The sequence below is a fragment of the Dendropsophus ebraccatus genome, chromosome 2 (genome assembly GCF_027789765.1).
Source record: "Dendropsophus ebraccatus isolate aDenEbr1 chromosome 2, aDenEbr1.pat, whole genome shotgun sequence".
NCBI lineage: Eukaryota > Metazoa > Chordata > Amphibia > Anura > Hylidae > Dendropsophus > Dendropsophus ebraccatus.
The window spans coordinates 35,383,159-35,402,566 of NC_091455.1; the positions used below are offsets into that span (position 1 = coordinate 35,383,159).

At 44.0% G+C, this 19,408-nt stretch overlaps 1 protein-coding gene across 2 annotated transcripts in view; it reads right to left on the minus strand.

Annotated features, from left to right (window-relative positions):
- Positions 1-19,408, minus strand: part of SPAG1 (sperm associated antigen 1) — a 50,788-nt gene that overhangs the window by 14,369 nt on the left and 17,011 nt on the right. For both annotated transcript variants that reach the window (XM_069957332.1, XM_069957331.1), the window contains exons 11-14: positions 11,916-12,302; positions 11,616-11,715; positions 3,832-3,984; positions 1,064-1,206 (exon numbers count right to left, since the gene is read on the minus strand). In XM_069957332.1, the coding sequence (XP_069813433.1) occupies positions 1,064-1,206; positions 3,832-3,984; positions 11,616-11,715; positions 11,916-12,302 (783 nt within the window). The remainder of the gene's footprint in view (positions 1-1,063; positions 1,207-3,831; positions 3,985-11,615; positions 11,716-11,915; positions 12,303-19,408) is intronic.

A 19,408-nucleotide genomic window follows, 5' to 3' on the forward strand; every position in this document is an offset into this window, starting at 1 on the left:
TTGATTAGCTGGGGCTGCAGAACTTGGATAAAGCTCTAAGGTTGTCTGGAAAACATGGATACAGCCAATGACTATATCCATGTTTTCCACATAGCCTTAGGGCTTTATCCAACTTCAGCAGCCACCGCTAATCAAATGTCCAACGATCGGGTTCAGATGGACTGGAGCATGCTCCAGGTTCGCTCATCTCTATTCCTTATATTATACAGAATTATTTCATAATATGGACAGACAGATACCATTCCTCATGTTAAGCAATATGGAAATGAGTCACATTAAGTGACTGGAATGCAGAACAAGCGGTGACATGTGCATCACACTGATAGTCTCAGAGGACAGTGTTATAAGTAATAAACTAATAGAAGTTCATTATCAGCTGCTGTATGCCCTGCAGGAAAATGTATATTCTTTCCAGTCTGACAGTGCTCTCTGCTGCCACCTCTGTCCGAGACAGGAACTGTCCAGAGCAGGAGAGGTTTTCGTTCACAGATTGCGATGACAGCAGTGAGCACTGTGTGAGACTGGAAAGAATCCACCACTTCTTGCAGGACATAAAGCAGCTGGTAAGTACTAGAAAGTTTATGTCCTGCAAGGAGTGGTGGATTTTTTCCGGTCTCACACAGTGCTGTCATCTCCTTCTGAACAAAAAACCTCTCATGCTCCTGACAGTTCCTGACATGGACAAAGGTGGCAGCAGAGAGCACTGTGTTAGACTGAAAAGAATATACCACTTCCTGCAGGACATAAAGCAGCTGATAAGTACTGGAACGTTTGGAATAGAAGTAAATTACAAATTTATATAACCTTCTGACATCCATTGATTTAAAGGGGGGAATCGCCGGAGTACCCCTTTAAGCATCGCGCATTGTCCATTTAAATCAATGGACTGTCTGCAATGCAGGGGAAAGAGGGTCCTAAAGAGCAAGAGACTCTTTGTAACACTCTAGCCAGAAGATAAGGATCCTAAAAAGGGGACCCCCATCTCAACTCAGAATCCCTTTCTTTTTTTTACTAAATGACGATGCAGAGGAGCCCAGTCTATCAGTATTGTCTCATACAGTACCTGTCTCTTTTTCTGGACGGGCATTATTAGTGGCAGCCATGTTCTTCTGATGCTGTATCTGGGTGGACACAGGCACTGACGGGATCGGGGGAAGCTTCTCTCTCCAGTTGGGACCATCCAGGTCAATTAACGTCCTTGTAATTCTGTTTGACAGCACACAAAGAAATCAGTCAGAGTATGAAGATGCACATTACAGGGTGATCAGGAACTCTTACACTGACCACTGATATAAAGCTGGACATAAGTATCATAGGTATAAAGGGGAAAAGCCGCATTGTATGGAGACTTTTACAGAGTGACGACATCTGACAAATGTTACCATCACCAAATCTGCACCGATCCCTGCCATGACTGATGGTGGTAGATGTGGTGTGATGAATCTGTTGGGCACAGATTGTCTTAAAAACGTGTTTCTTTTTTTCCCACAAATTTAAAAACAAAGTGGTCAAAAAATTCCAGTTGATTTTTTGTGTCCCTTTTTTTTCCGTTACTGGTTCACTTGTTATTTGTGCTTGGAACTAAAATTCCCAAGAATTGCACACACAAAAAAAAAAAAAACAACACTAACGCACACACACCAGTGACTGGTATCAAAACCTCACCGATCAGACATTGATGGTCTATCCTGCGAATAGTTTAAGTATTGTATTGCCCTCCCAAAAAGTTATACAAATCACCAATATACACTTATTACGGGAAATGGTTATAAAGTGCTTTTTTCCCTGCACTTACTACTGCATCAAGGCTTCACTTCCTGGATAAACATGGTGACGTCACTTCCTGGATAAACATGGTGACGTCACTTCCTGGATAACATGGTGACGTCACTTCCTGGATAACATGGTGACGTCACTTCCTGGATAACATGGTGACGTCACTTCCTGGATAACATGGTGACGTCACTTCCTGGATAACATGGTGACGTCACTTCCTGGATAACATGGTGACGTCACTTCCTGGATAACATGGTGACGTCACTTCCTGGATAACATGGTGACGTCACTTCCTGGATAACATGGTGATGTCACTTCCTGGATAACATGGTGATGTCACACCCTGACTCCCAGAGCTGTGCGGGCTGTGGCTGCTGGAGAGGATGATGGCAGGGGGACACAGGGCACAGGAGGGACACTGAGCATCCCTCTGCCATCATCCTCTCCAGCAGCCACAGCCCACACAGCTCTGGGAGTCAGGGTGTGATATCACCATGTTATCCAGGAAGTGACATCACCATGTTATCCAGGAAGTGACGTCACCATGTTATCCAGGAAGTGACGTCACCATGTTATCTAGGAAGTGAAGCCTTGATGCAGTAGTAAGTGCAGGGAAAAAAGCACTTTTATAAGTATTTCCCGTAATAAGTGTATATTGGGGATTTGTATAACTTTTGGGGGGGCAATACAATAATTTAAAAGGGGTTTCCAGGCATTTAAAGTCTAGAGAAAATTTTTATTAAAGGCGATGTTCACCCCCAAAAAAAGCTATCAAAACTAATCCCAGAAAGTGCTATTTAACAAAAAAAATCTCCAGTCTTCCAGTACTTATCAGCTGCTGTATGTCCTGCAGGAAGTGGTGTATTCTTTCCAGTCTGGAGAGCAGGAGAGGTTTGCTACTGCTCTGGACAGTTCCTGACATGGACAGAGGTGGCAGCAGAGAGCACAGTGTCAGACTGGAAAGAATACACCACTTCCCGCAGGGTATACAGCAGCTGATAAGTACCGTCGACTGGATATTTTTTAATAGAAGTAAACAAGTCTCTGGCAACAGTTGGTGAACAGCCCCTTTAGGACCATTTGTACCCTGCTACCTCATGACTTTAAGACTTCTTATGGAGGTGCTAAGACCAACACTGTGCACTAAAAAACAATACCTGGGTGCTAAGGATTGTGGGGGTAAATTTTGTAATGGTAATGTTATATTTGGCCCAGGTACATTTCGATGCAATAGTTATAGAAATTGCTTCCAAAAGTATTACATGCTAGAAAGGATCTGCTCAAAGAAAGAACGGCTCCATTGTGACCAGTATAAAGCGTAAACCACAGCTGAGGATGTCATCCATAAGGGAGGGGACTGGGGCTGTTTCTTCTCTTTGCTAGAAGAGATTTTGCCTGCACTTCTACCTATAGTGCAATATGGAAATCTCATGCAAAATGTAGAATTTTCACACATTTTGCAATAATAAGTCATTAACATTGAAAAAGAAAAAAAAATTTACACTGAAGGAAAAAACAAAAACAATATAACCTCATGTTCATGGTGAAGTCATGGCGCCTACAGGTAGCCCAGTCCTATATAGACTACAGCAGGGATGGGGAACCTTGGTCCTCCAGCTGTTGCAAAACTACAACTCCCAGCATGACTAGACAGCCAACGGCTGTCCAGGCATGCTGGGAGTTGTAGTTTTAAAACAGCTGGAGGGCCAAAGGTTGCCCATCCCTGGACTACAGGATATGTGAATGGAAGATCACTACACTCTATATAGGGAAGATGTGCCGTATGATGAGAGATAGTTAGATAGATACAGACAGACCTCTATCTCTCATGCTTTCTACCATGACATCACTCCTAATCGGGAATATGGAGGGATATTTGACCTACGTAGTATGGTACACTTTGCTGGCCGCAATAACTGTGGCTATGGGATGTTGTGCAATACCAGATTTCCCCCGGCCTCTGCCCATCCTACAGCTAAGACACAGGGTAGAATGGACATCGATGGGAGAGTGATCACGTACATATATTGCATCCTACTATACATAATAAGTTACCGGTTGATGCTGTCATTGGCCAGCTGCATCCCGCTGTCGATCTGAAGGGCCACCTTATAGTCCACATAGGCTTGCCTGTATTTCTCAAGGGACTCATTTGCCATTGCACGTCGCAAAAGCGGTTTTAGTGAGAACGGCTGAAGCTCCAGGGCCCTTTAAGAAGGAGAAACTTTTTTTAGATTTCACATTTCTAAACACAAGATAACACAAAATAAACCCAACAATTGCACAGAATGTAAGTAATGAAAGCAAAAGCCAAGGATAACGGTCTGATTCTCTTCCATAGAATAGTGCAGCCATGGCATAGTTCTGGAAGAGGTCATTGCGCTGCTTACCGAGGTCTCTTTACAGCCCCTAGCCACTTTGTCTGGGGTTCTCAGAAGAGGCTTGGACACCTCATGCGGGGATCTTCCTAAGGGAAACACTTTTTGGCCAGAAAAGCCATAGCCCTCCACTGGATGGACGCCACCAACCCCCCTTCCCCCCTCACTATCTCAATGGAAGAAAATTACCAACTCCATTATTCCCTTAAAAAACTGGAATACAAGAACAGAGGTCATCCCCAAAAGTTTGACAAGGTATAGGGGTTATGGTGCGTGCACCCCAATTCAATGTACACTGCACAGGATTATAGGAGTTTATGGGATGCGCTATTAGCCAGCATGAGCATGTAAGTTATGAGGATTCTGTCTGTCACTAGTTCTCTAGTTGCTACCTAAAAGCTGTCAACAAGCTGCTGTTTACTCATCTCTAGTAGTGACCACACTTACCTCCCCCCTCCCCCAAGCACACATTGCTAGATTTTATGTCACCTGTTGGATTTCCCCTATAAAAGCCTACAGGTATGCGCTGAGTCACAGCAGGATTCAGATCACAGGGCTGACATGCGCGTTCTGTGTCTGAACTCAAATATTAATAGAAATGTAAAGTATAAGTCAACATGAACACCTCTAACACAAATATTCTCTGCGTATAGTACAGCAGAGGGTAATCCCATAATAAGTGATACTGTATGTATGACGCCAGAAATGCATTACAAACTGTAGCCATGTGGAAACCTTAAAGGGGTCCTCCAGTGAAAATCTCTCTTTAAAATCAACTGGTTTCAGAAAGTTATATAGATCTGTAATTTAAATTCTATTTAAAAATCTTAATCCATTCCATTCCATACTTATCAGCTGCTGCATGTCCGGAAAGAAATGTTTTCTTTACAGTCTGACACAGTGCTCTCTGCTGTTAGTAGAGAATACCCATAGAAAACCTCTACAGCTCTGGACAGTTCCTGCCATGGACAGAGGTGGCAGCATAGAGCACTGTCAGACTGGAAAGAACACATTTCCTGCATGGCATACAGCAGCTGATAAGTATGGGAAGACATGAGATTCTTAAATAGAAGTAAATTAGAAATCTATATAACCTTCTGAAACCAGTTTTGAAAGAAAAAGACTTACCGGAGTACCCCTCTATGGGCCAGACATAGGTGATAGTCGGGGGGGGGAGTTGGGGCATACCATAATACATGGGTTCTGATGTTGAATCAGCATTGGACTTCACATGAAGAATCCTCCAAGTGAATAAAGCTACAAATCTTACTGCCTCAACACATCGGACAAATCTGCAATATGTAAACTTCGTTGTAAAACTTTCTCCTTTCGTGCAGTCTTGAGTCTGTTTCCAAGAACTGCGTGTGTCCCATTCCTGATTTACATAGTTTTCAGCTTACTCTCATTTTTGCTGCTTGTTCTATTGAAATTTGATCCCCAACAACACATTAATATAACGTCAAGTGAAAGATCACAAGACACAGCGTCATCTGCAGGATAGACTCCTGTGGTTTGTCCTTTGAAGCCATTACCATGTTTTTATGAATGTAACATAGAAGCCCCTGTCCCCCCATAGTCACACCGGTCATTGCCTGGTACCACCGCCAACATTCCAGTGATCTGATGGACTGTGCGCTTATCTGATCACATGCCCAATAAGAGATGAAAACTGCAGAAAATACAAAAGGTGAAATAGATGAAGATAGGAGTTCAAGGCCAAAGAACTGAGAATGTGATTTAAAGTGACTCTGTACCCACAATTTAACCCCCCCCCCCCCCCCCCAAACCACTTGTACCTTCGGATAGCTGCTTTTAATCCAAGATCTGCCCTGGGATCCGTTCGGCAGGTAATGCAGTTATTGTCCTAAAAAACAAACTTTTAAACTGGCAGCCCTGTGCCCAACTGCTGCGGCCTAGATTGTGTGTGCATTAGGCTGGCACAACCTCTGTCCCTCCTCCCCGCCCTCTTCATCATTAGGAATGCTCCAGGCAGATTGTCTCCTATTCATCACCTGTGTCAGCACTGCACATGGGCTGGATCATTCAGGCACCTGTGCAGTTTTCACTGCAAAGGAATAAAAAAAAAATCCTGCCAGTGGCATTCCTAATGATGAAGAGGGTGGGGAGGAGGGACGGAGGGGGGGTGCAAGGTTAGGGCACAGATACTCTAAGCCACGGCCGTTTGGCACAGGGCTGCAAGTTTAAAAGTTGTTTTTTTAGGACAGTAACCGCATCACCTGCCGAACAGACCCCAGGATAGATCTTGGATTAAAAGCAGCTATCTGAAGGTACAAGTGGTTTGGGGGGGGACAGAGTGTGCGTACAGAGTCATTTTAATTTTATTAATCCCAGCTTCAGGGTCCTAGATCCCCTGCTACCATGCACACGGCCATGTGGCCAGCAGCTGTCACTAAAGGAAGTTACTACACACAGATTTATAGGAGTAGTGGAAAAGGCTTAAATGTCAGCGATCAAAGCATTGCATGACAAATAAGCAAACTTTATTATACATGACCAATAGTGAGGCCTCCCCCTGTGACTCCTACAAGTACAGTGGGTAACCCACGGTTTTTTTTTTTCCCTTCCATTGGAATTCTTGTAATAAAGATTCCCCTATAATTGTTGAGACTTGGACCTGGATAATCCGAATATTAAATTAATAGGGAAGGACCAGGAAGTGGCCACTAAATTACCCTTTTAAAAGAGGTTTTCCAAGGTAAGAAAAACATGGCCACTTTCTTCCAGAGACAGCACCACTCTCGTCTCCAGCCAAGGTGCGGTTTGCAATCAAGCTCCATTCACTTTAATAAAACTGAGCTGCAAAACAGCAGCCAAGCTGGAGACAAGAGGTGTTGTCTCTGGAAGCTTGACAGCCCCTCTAGGCTAAAGGGTTTATCTGGGTAACAAAAACAATATTCTAATATGTACCTGTCTGTCACAGCTCTGTATATTGTAAGTATTTTAGGTGTTCTTAGAGTCTGGATGGAACTAGAATGTTTTCATTCACAGTCAGCAAGCAGAGATCTAAACCTACACTACACCCCCCCCTCCCCGGTAAACAGATGCCCGTTATACAGCACATAGCTACATCATGCGCGCATCAGCTCTGCTACATCAGCTAGTATGGAATACATATTGAGGTAATAAGATGCAAAAATCTGTGAAAAAACAAACAGTCCTGTGTTTACTGTGCAATAGTAATGACAGCAATGGACAGGAAAGAAAGCTAATGGTGCGTTTACACAGGCAGATTTATCTGACAGATTTTGGAAGCAAAAGCCAGGAATGGATTTGAAGAGAGGAGAAATCTCAGTCTTTCCTTTATGACCTGTTCCCTGTTAATGGTTTGTACCTGCCTTTGGCTCAAAAAATCTGTCAGATAAATCTGCCTGTGTAAACGCACCATAAGGGGGCGAGTATGCAAATGGCCCAATCAGGGAAATGCATGATGGGAAATGTAGTTTCCTATCTTGGTTATAGATCGGCTTTTAGAAAAACTTGTAACTCAGGAACAGCAGCAGCTAGAAAGACAGGAGACGGCTCAAAATACTCAGGGGGACTTGGTGGGTAACAGCAGCTAGCATTTCATTTTTTGCTCATAGGTGGATAACCCCTTTAAACTAAACTACAGCTCCCCATTATAAAATATACACACACTGCACTGAAAGGCAGATGGACCGGGCATGGACAGCTAATGTTCACATCACATCCCAGGTGACTTTCAGAAAAAAAAAAAAAAAAAAAAATTTCCTGTCATGCAATGAATCCCTCAGAGGATAGGACTCCCTATTCCGGTCTCTGACAACAATTTTCCAACTCCAGGCGATTCTGGGATCTAGACACAAAGGAGTCACCTCCACATAAAACTCTGCACCTGGCAGGGAAAAATAAGGTATTTCCTTAAAGGGATTTTACAGCCTTACATAAATAAAACCTAACCCTTGAGCTATGAAACAAACCAAAAAATCCCAACTTTGTAATAGGCTTTGTATTCCCTTCCTTCATTTCTTCCCTCACCAGATCTGATAGCAGTCAGTGAACGAAGCTAAAACTTGTTGCAGACCTAATATTAAGATATTAACCACATCCAGTCCATGCAATGCTCGGAGCTAAAGAGCTTGCACTCTACGCCCATATGTCTTGGGATGCAATATACATTTGCGGCATCCACTGGCAAATCATATCTGTAGTCCTTGTTCCTAAAGGTCCCTGCACACTTTAGGCTTGACGACCATACCTGCTGACAATGGGTTCGACCATCAATATAGTATATATGGGGTTTTTCCAAATGTCCAACGACAGATGAGGTCTGTGGCAATTTTCCATCACACTCCAACCCCTAACCCCTTTGTTTTGGGAGAGATAAGTTGCAGCAAGAACTCCAAGCCTCCCCCCCTCCCTCCCCTGCAGTGTAACCCTTTTAGAGGTGGGACACCAGGATGTACTCCGTATATATGTCAATCCACCCTGTCCTACAATCCACCCTGTCCTACACCAATACACCGCAGTAGACCATCAGGACAGGAGGAAGATCTCTGCCGCTTACAGAGGATCACCTGGATCAAATACATCTCTGACCATTTGGTCAGTATGGATGATCAACCTCTGGGTGCTAATTCACAGGAATCATTGTGGGAGATACAGTGTAAAGAATACTAGACAGTCTCAATATACAATACCTATAGAAAAAGGTTGGGAAGCTAGGAAAACTATTAGAGTAAATGGACATCTATCCTGGAGGCCCCAAACTTGGGTAAGGAAACCTTGGTTCTCCAGCTGTTGCAAAACTACAACTCCCATCATGCCTGGACAGCCAAAGCATTAGCTTTGGCTGTCCAGGCATGATGGTAGTTGTAGTTTTGCAACAGCTGGAGAGCCAATGTTCCCTACCCCTGCCCCAAACAGTCTATATAATACATTGGTGGCCATTTACTTGAATAAGAAGTTTTTTCAGCAGTTTTTTTGCAATTTGCTACATGGATTACAGCTGATCTCCAGTGTGCTTCACAATCTGGACAAACAGGATTGTCATGAGGGGACAAACGCCAAAAATGGAGTCTGTCACTAGGTTTACCGATCCCGGACTGCAGGCTGTATAGGCCAGTGACAGAAGACAATTACAGTAATGTATAACGTACATCATGTAATGTAGTCATTCTGCCAATATCTAGGAGTGCAGGACCCTTCCCCCACCAACCCCATGCAGACTGACAGCTCTCTGCCTATAGACAGTATAAGCGGACAGCAGTCAGTGGCTTCTGTATACCAGTCTGCTTCCTGGTGATCAGGGATGTGCTGAGTATTCAGAGGGATAAAAGCCTTCTAATATTTTATGCAGCGCCCATCTGATGTTCAATGTATGGGCTAGAGTTGCGCTGCAAGGGTCCAATGTGCGTTTGTATTAAGATTTGTGTCCTGTCAGGAGTTTGGGTAGCATGAAGTAGAGACAGGCTACTATATTATGACAAGCTATGAGACACTCTGGTCATGGGCACAGCCCCTGGTGACTTCTCCATGCCCCACTGTGCTGTGCCCCACTATGCACAGAGAGACCTGTCAAGGACAAATCCACCGGGATACACCTTATACCAGGGATGGTATAGAACAGTCAGTCCTCCAGCTATTGCATAACTACAATTCCCATCATGCCTGGACAACCAGACACATGGCTTTGGCTACCCAGGTATGAGAGGGAACTGTACTTTTGCAACAGCTAGAGTGCCAAAGGTTCCCCATCACAGCTTTATGGCACTGCTGGGGTCGGGGATGTTGGGTTTACACCACCCATCACGGAGGGATAAGCATCAGAGGTGTCTTGCATTCACTTGCCCTGCACATCAGGCTGAGTAATACAACCTTTAGTTTCAGTCAATGCTTATTGGAGCCTATTATGCTGCATTTAAACGGAATGATTATCGTGCGAATTTGAACGATAATCGTACGTGTAAACGCAGCGAACGATCAAACGACGAGCAAGAAATCGTTCATTTTGATCTTACAACATGTTCTTAAATAGTCGTTTGCAAAAAATTCACAGATCGTTCTGTGTAAACAGTCGTTCACCGATTTAACCTATGTGCGAGATAGGCTTAAGCGATCGCAAAACGATTTTTCTGTACGATATATTGTTCTGTCTAAACGCTGACCGTTATAAAAAAAAATAAAATCGTTACTTTGAAATCGTTCGTCGTACGATCGTGCGAATTATCGCTACGTGTAAACCCAGCACACTGCTTGATAATCATGTGGCTATGGCTGCTTTAAAGAGGTACTCCGTATCATATACAAAATGAAGATGTTGCTTACCTCCCATGCTCCCCCAGTGTCCTCCTGCAGCATCTCTGGAGGAGTCGGCAGAGACAGCCCGCTCAATCACTGACCAAACAGGACAGTGCCAAAGTCAATGATTGGCTGAGCAGGCTGTCCCTGCAGAGACTGATTTGGTGGCAGTTGCAGTCAGCAGAGGACCCAGAGACACAGCGCATGGACAGGTAAGTATAACATCTAGATTTTCTATATACCAACGCTGCAGTACCACCACCCAATGAAAACTCAATTTAAAACTTCTCGAAAGTCAATGCTCAGTCAACAGGCACAGGCTTGGTCGCTCCTCAGCTGATCGTGGTCTTCATTACACAGAGCGATTTGTGCTTAATACTGCAGATACTCGATGCGTGTAATATGTCCTTTACCCTTCTCTCTCCATAGAGGAAACATGACTGTTCAGCAGTGCCAAACGTTAGTGTGTATGGCAAAAAACACGGATAAAATACCAAAATTAAGAAAAAAACAAAAATATAGGTAATACTACGAGTAATAAGGAGTCACTCAGTGCACCTGCAATATACCCCGACCACCACCACCTATTACCTGGAGACACTACTGGACAATAAGACATTCATTTCAGTTTATTTTACTAAGAAAGTCTAGGAAGCTGCGTTAGTGAAAGGGACAGCTACATTCTTGTTCTGAGGACCTGTAAACCTGACTGACCTGCATTACAGGGAGGATATCCCGTAAGAGGAACGTGAGCGCATACCTGTGCTGGTGTAAAACATATACGGCCTACAATAATTAACCCTTGCAGACGACGCTGACCAACCATTTCTTTACTAGTAAAAAAAAAAAAAAACACCACACAAATTGCCTGGATGCATTTTGGGTACGTCTTGAGCAAGATCCTAGGAATGCTGACACCTCGGTTGTGGTCATAACCTATTCATTAACATGTGACTCAGACACCTATATAAACTAGAGTACAGAACAGGAACATCTACCTATACAGTTACGTGGTCACCCGGTGACCCTGAATTCTTGCTGCTGCCTACCCTGACCTTTGATCCCAGTGATCCTGTACCATGTGAAGACCTCGAGTTGGTTACATATTCGGTGCTGTACTTCTTAGCGTCGCAGGCTATTAACCCTAGCAGTCCGTAAGGCATGATCTATTGCGTAACTTACTTGTTGCAGTCCTCGATGCACTCTGCGCAGTTCCCATCCTTGAGGTGGCACGCCGCTCTGTTGGAGTATAAGACCCCTAATTCTTCGGTGTCCTCTGAACCTGAAGTGTTACAGAAAAGATTTGGTTAGCAGGCGAGCGGAGAAGCAGCACTGCAGCACAGACAGCTACCACTGCAGTAGCACGGCACAGCTAGAGCAAGCGTGAGAAGCCCCCAGCGAGAGACATCACATAGTAGTAAATCACATAAGCTTTTTACTATGAATTGCTAAAGGCTATGATAACAATCACATAGAACTGACCTGTGTTCTTGAGGTTCTCGATTGCCTCCGAATACTTGACGGAAGCCTCTCCGAACTGGCCATTCTTAAAAAGCTGGTTGCCTTCATTTTTCAGCTGTGCAGCAAGAGGAAGAGGCTGTGATGACAGCTTGGCTTCCTGGCTGCCGGTGCGACTCCTCTGCTGGGCTTTACCACCCGGCTGCTCAGGCTTTTCCTGACGGTCGACATGGTTTTGGGGTTTCCCATTGCTGCTGTCCTTGACTCCATTGCTCTCCTTGCTGTGTCGGGGAGTCTGTCTCACCTCCTCCTTCTCGTTGCCTTTCTTAGGAGAAAACTTTTTTTGAGCATTCCCCATTTCAATCAGCTCGGCTGCAGTCTCTCCTCCTCCTCCCACTGTCACACCGGCTTCTACAAGGAAGTTACAGGCTTAGTATCGACATCACCAGGGCAGACTACTGTACAGCCTACAGGAGGGGTGTGATGCAGTCACGCTGGAGGTTACCCGAGCTGTACAGCTGGCCTGACACACTAAATACTCACGCAAGGAAAAAGGAAATCTAGCCAAAGTAACGTAACCCTGTGCACGAGCGCGGCGAGCACCAGCATGTGGGCTGTATACAGTGCAAGTGCGGCCGGTCCCCTGCTCCAGCAGCCATTAGCATACCAAATACAATAGTCACTCTTCAAGCTAACCATTTGTATGCTGAAGCAGTCAGGGGCAGAGGGGGTCAGAGCCTGAGATGGTCTACGCCAGACTAATACTAACAGAAAGCTACAGCCCAGGGGGCCCTTTAAGTTTTTATTCCTTGTACACACTGAGCATTTTGATGCGGATCCTGACAGATTTTGTGGCAACCGCATGAAACCCACTTCATTCATTTCAATAGGAAATGGTTGCCACAGTTAATATGTTGCCATTTGATGTGATCCCCCCCTCCCAACAAAAAAAAAAAAAAAAAAAAAAAAATTTTGAAATCCGTATCAAGAAGCAACAATTCTTGATGCATTGTTCTTCCATTAAAAAATGCGCAATGAATCCACTCCGGATCTAGTGCTGCTCTCCAATAGCTTTGATATGGATCCACGTCAAACTTCATAATTACACTGATATTTTTCCATGCGTAAAATCCTCAGGTTTACATGCGGAATAGCCTCAAGTTTCATATACATGGTATTAAATGGTGTAATCACACTCTTACCAGTACTAATTCTCTTTATGAAGGACACAGACAGTCATTTCAAAAACCTGATGTTCAGTAGTGGGTGTGCACAAACATCTGTTCTAAACTTCCCAAACATTCTGCAACTCCCAAAAACGTCTCAAAATTGGACAAGTTTTATAAAGTGGCAGCAGCTACCACATCTTCTGCCTTATCCATCATGTACTATACTGTACCACCACCGCACATCTCCAGTATTCACCATCATGTTCATATTGCACAGCTGCTGTTGGGGGTCCTACCCTGAGACAGGAGGAGATATAGATAGAGATTATATTATATATATATATATATATATATATATATATATATATATATATATATATATATATATATTATATATATATATATATACATATACATACACACACCTCTGGGAGACCTCAGCATGTTACACATGGTTTTTTAAAGTTATCATAGATTGTTAGATTGTAAGCTCTTGTGAGCAGGGCCCTCACTCCGCATGTTTGACTTGGTCACATGTGCATCTCTGTAATGTCTGAAAAGTAAAATTTCAGGAGCGCCACTCATCTCTATTCACTAGCATATAGAACACAATGCACTGGTAACCCCTTAATGGCTGCTATGAACAAACATACACACACTTTTCTCCGGTGTACTCTTATCATGTATTATGGCATGTGACAGAACTCTATGATGGATTCTCTAAGGGGTTAATGTACAGTGATATATATACACTTTGGTGTCAATGAATGTATTCAGTGCTGTGGAATATATTAGCACCAGTCAGAGTCTCCTGGGAGGCTTCCAGTGCCCCTTCTCACACCCACTATGGCTGGTTTCATAGGAGAAAGACTGGGAGTGTGGGAGTGTAGGAGGAAGTCTATGCAAACACCGGGAAGGCTATGACCCCACTTACCACATATCAGGGTTACGGACACTACTGGCACCTATACTTGTGGTTTATACAGGGCCCAAACTGATCTAGCAAGGTTTCCTAATGGTGAAAATAAAACTGATCTAAAATCTGTAAAAGCCAAAGCCGTAATAACTAGAGATGAGCGAACCTTGAGCATGCTCGAGTCCATCCGAACCCCAACTTTAGGCATTTGATTAGCGGTGGCTGCTGAAGTTGGAAAACATGGATATAGTCATTGGCTGTATCCATGTTTTCCAGACAACCTTAGAGCTTTATCCAAGTTCAGCAGCCCCAGCTAATCAAATGCCGAACGTTAAAGAGTTCGGATGGACTCAAACCCGAACTCTGTTCGCTCATCTCTAGTAATAACCTCACTGCTAAATATATTATAGGCCTCAGTGGTCAGTAGGAGGGATGAACGAAACGAAACGAACTAGATTCGTTACGAATTTTGCAAAAAGTTCTGTTCGGTACCGAACTTTCCAAAAGTTTGTTACGAAGTTCGTTAAAAATCGCAATGGCGTCGCAAAACTATTGTTTTCACAGAATGGAAGAGGATATAAGGAATTATTACTCCTATAATCCTTTGTATCCTGGTATGTGAATATCAAGGTGTGTGACGTCACTACAGGAACAGGAAGTGCCTGAGCGTCTATGCTCTCTCATTGTGTGTCTAGACTGCAGAGAGAGGTGGTGTACGTTAGGCAGAGAGGGAAAACACAGATTACATATCCAAACAACTGGATAAGTACAGGGAGAGATAGAGAAGGAGTATATATTGTTTGCGGCCTCATCCTCCTCAATTATCCTCTCCTCGATAATACTGGCCTGGTATCAATCAACTGCTGCTTCCTCCTCCTCCTCCTCCTCCTCAAGTAGCTTCTCCTCGATAATACTGGCCTTGAATCAATCAACTGCTGCCTCATCCTCCTCAATTAGCCTCTCCTCGATAATACTAGCCTGGAATCGATCAACTGCTGCCTCCTCCTCAAGTAGCCTCTCCTCGATAATACTAGCCTGGAATCGATCAACTGCTGCCTCCTCCTCAAGTAGCCTCTCCTCGATAATACTAGCCTGGAATCAACTGCTGCCTCCTCCTCCTCAATTAGCCTCTCCTCGATAATACTAGCCTGGAATCGATCAACTGCTGCCTCCTCCTCAAGTAGCCTCTCCTCCATAATACTGGACTGGGAATCGATCAATCGATACCCTATCACACTCCCACTATTGTAGCTGCAATTATTCAGCCGTTAGAGCAAGGTTCGTTTTCGGTTCGGACCAATCCGAACTTCACGAAAGTTCACCGGATCGAACCGAACTTTTCAAAAGTTCGCTCATCCCTAGTCAGCAGCAATATATGGTACATGAAGAACACTTAATATTCATGTACAGGGAAATTAGCACAAGCTCTGGGTTATAAATGAAAATGGTTCCAAAAAAACTAAACAAAACAAACCACACGGTACATATTGCTAGGGCAGAAGCCATCATGAACAATAAGGTATGATAATAACCACCATCAAAGTCCTATAATTTAGACCTATATTTTTTTTTTTTTATCTTCAGTTGTAATCACATGGGAGTGCATCATAATAATAGGACTGAACTGTAGTGCAGTACCAGGCGTGGCCACAACATACACATGGCGAGGCACCTGGGTAATTAATCACAGGGACAGCCTCTATAGTAAACTGACCAATGAAGGACCTGGCAATTGGACCCCACTGGTTTGACATTGTTTGGATAGGTCATCAATAGAGATGAGCGAACCGGGTTCGGGTTCGATTCCATCCGAACCCGAACGATCGGCATTTGATTAGCGGTGGCTGCTAAACTTGGATAAAGCTCTAAGGCTGTCTGGAAAACATGGATACAGCCAATGACTATCCATGATTTCCACATAGCCTTAGGGCTTTATCCAACTTCAGCAGCCACCGCTAATCAAATGCCGAACGTTCGGGTGGACTCGAGCATGCTCCAGGTTTGCTCATCTCTGGTCGTCAATATCAGAGTCCTGGAAAAATCACCTAAGGAAGGTAACTCCAGGAAAATAGGCATTACCTGTTCACAGGACCAGTAATATCTGACCACCAGGAGCCCATTACTGGAATCCTCACCGATCACTAGAGTGGTGGTCACACGTGCTGCTACATTAATTTCTAGGGTGCTGATGGAAAATGGAAGTTCTTGACCCAAGAAATACTAAATGGAGGCACAGAGCACATGCGACCACTACTTCCATGGTCAGGAGGGGAGAAGGAATGGGGGTGGAGCTTAAGACCGCTGTTTAAGTGATCAGTGGGGGTCCCAGAGGTCAGTCCTGCGGATAGGTGACATTTTTGCAGGATAACTCCTGACTTGGTTCTCTCTACAGTTACTGAGAAGGGATATAACCCGTCAGGTTCTGCCAGCCAATAAATGTAGATCTTAAAGTGCCAAATTGAGACGCTGCCTACTGTGTGTCTATGAACATGATGAGGATTTGTGGATTCCAAGCTCCGCAAGCTTTTGGGTCACCAGGACTTTAATGCAGATTCCATGTAAGTGACTCATGTGCTATACTCATCATGCGCTCATAAACATGCCATTGTAGTGATCAGCAGACATAAAAGGGTTTAATATAAACTCTAACCTATGTACTTTGACCCCAAGAGCTGTTTACTGTTATTCTTAAAACGTATCACACCTGTAACGTGAACCACCAACATTTCTGAGACACAAACAATATAAAGCGAAAAGTAAAAGTTAAAAATAGCCTGAAAATCCTGTAATAGAAGATTTCCCCCGGCATGGTTCAGCACGTATGAGACAAGTACAGGCCTGCCATCTCCAGTGATCACAAATAATCAGAAATATTCTTCTGATAGTGATGTAGAGACTTGTACATCTATATACCTGGAGCGTTATATCTGTACTATGATTCATTATCGGGGTTGTGCAGGGGTTAATGAGGAGGGGGGGGGGGGGGGGGAAGGGTCCATTTACACAGGAAGATTATCTGCCAAAGATTTGAAGTCAAAGCCAGGAACGGACTATAAACAGATCAGGTCATGAAGGAAAGCCTGAGATTTCTTCTCTTTTCAAATCCATTCCTGGCTTTGGCTTCAAGTCTTTGGCAGATAATCTGTCAGATCATCTTTCTGAGTAAACGGACCTTTAAGATCCACTCACACGTGCGTCCCATCTGTCCATAAATTGTAATACCATAATCCACCACCATAGACGAGTGGCACATTTCAGAACTGTCAGACATGCATGTAGTTTTTTAAATTATAAAACATACGCAAAAAAACATAATCAGGCCCTCTCCCACCCCCATAATAAAAGTACTTTTTCTAAAGCTACTGCGGCAGCCGACGCAAGCTGCACAGTAGTAGCTCTATACTAGGATTCTGGAAACTATCAGCACAATTGTGCTAACTGATTCCCTTTGAACCCATCCACAGGATCAGGGAAAAATATCCGATCAGTGAAGGTCTGACTGCTACACCCCCACCCCCGTCACTCATCAGCACAGGCCCCTTATCCCCTCTGCTCAGTCACTTCTCTATAGGAATTGCCAAGGCCAGGAGAGTAAACCACTGCTCCTCCATTCACTTAATTTATAAGAAACCACCATTCTTGTGATGGGTGGGGGTCCCAGTAGTCAGATCCCCACCAATCACTCATCCTGTTGGATAGGCTATAGGTTATAATTAGTGGTGAGAAGACCTGTCAGGCTGCTCGGGTTCACCTAGTTGTAACTTCTCATAAGCCTTTTAGAATGTGGCCTTTGTACAACAGAAGATATAAAAAAAAAAAAAAAAAAAAAAAAAAAAGCACAACAACGTTGTCTCCAGATACCAATCCAGGAAGGCATCAATACGGAGACAATGGCCTCTCGTTTGGGTTTGTTTTTCACTCCTCTGAATCGATGTTACAAGGACAATTAAGTTAACCCAGATGACCCTGGGCCCTTCTTCACCTGATCTATGCACCTATGTAGTATCTGAAGCAGCCCATACACTTTAAATGTTGGCCACCTGTATTTCTGCTGACTCCTTCATATATACACTCAGCCCAGCCAAGCATGCATGTTTATTTCAATTAGAACAGGAAAATAAGCCGCTGACAGGCCACAAGCTACTAAGAAATGCTGGTTTTACCTTTACAGGAGAAGTCCGGCCATAAATTATTGTCAGGCAGCAGAGGCAGGGGAGAAGACGACCCTGATTGTTACCTCTCCCTGTGCCTGTGATGTTCCGCCTGACCGACCTCGGGACCTCGCCAGGACCCCCCCCCCAGGGAAAAGTGCCCGACCCTTCAGATGGACAGCCTACTCAGCCAATCAGTGACTGGAGTGGTGTCCCATCCCAGTCACTGAGCGGCGGGGGTCCCAGAGCGGCGTTCCGGTGCAGGAGAGGAATGGTGAATAGTGTTGATTATGTCCCCCGCCCCTGCTTCTTCCCAAAATTACAGCAGGGCCAGACTTCTCCTTTAAGTTCCGTTCACACATAACCTTTAATTAGTGTTAATTAGCAATATTTTGCCACAAACTACACAATAATCGTAAAAAAACAAACAAAATTAAAAAAAAAAAAAAATGTGTCTACTGCTAAAAAATAATGCTAAATAAACGCTACGTGTGAACACAGCCTCAGTAACAAGGGTTAAAGTAATCAGAAACAGATATTAATCGAACCTGAATCACTTTATGTGATCCACTTCATGACTACAGACCCGGCATGGTAACACCGACCTCCATGGAAAAGGAGTTTAAGAGAAGCAGCAGGGATAGATTTTGCCATGATGGGGCAATTTTCTTTATTTCCATCCTAGTAAAATCTATATGTGTGAAAAGAGGTCGGTATTAGGCCAATAGTAACACTGTGGTGATCATCTAGAAGCCTGTCTGACTTGGGCCAAAATACTATGAGTGAAGCTAAGCCGTACTATGAGACTTACCGAGGTCACGATCACGGTGCTGTCACTAGTTACACTGATGCCATTAAAGCCTCACGTGACAGATGAAGCTTAGAAGACTCGGCACTAATCTCAGTCTGCAAGTGGCGATTACATGTGCGCAGCAAGATGCTATACATAACACAATGAAAACTATCATCCATCAAATATATAAGATTCCATGCACTGGGAGACGAATCCATGGAGAGAAAGTCATGTAGTGAGGTCCACAGAGATCGCTCGCCAGCTGTACCGTGTGTTATCCTGTTGTGTAATGCAGCTACAGGTATTTATAGCAGGGAGAATATCCTAGAGACTTCACTGACGCTGCATATATACAGGGCTTGGTCACATATGATTGGGGCCCCTCCGCTGCACTAGTACACATGCCAAAGGGAAACTGATGCCAGAACCATTGTTGTCAATGAGGGTTTTCCTGGTATCAGGCACAAACATTGTAATGCCAGATAAGA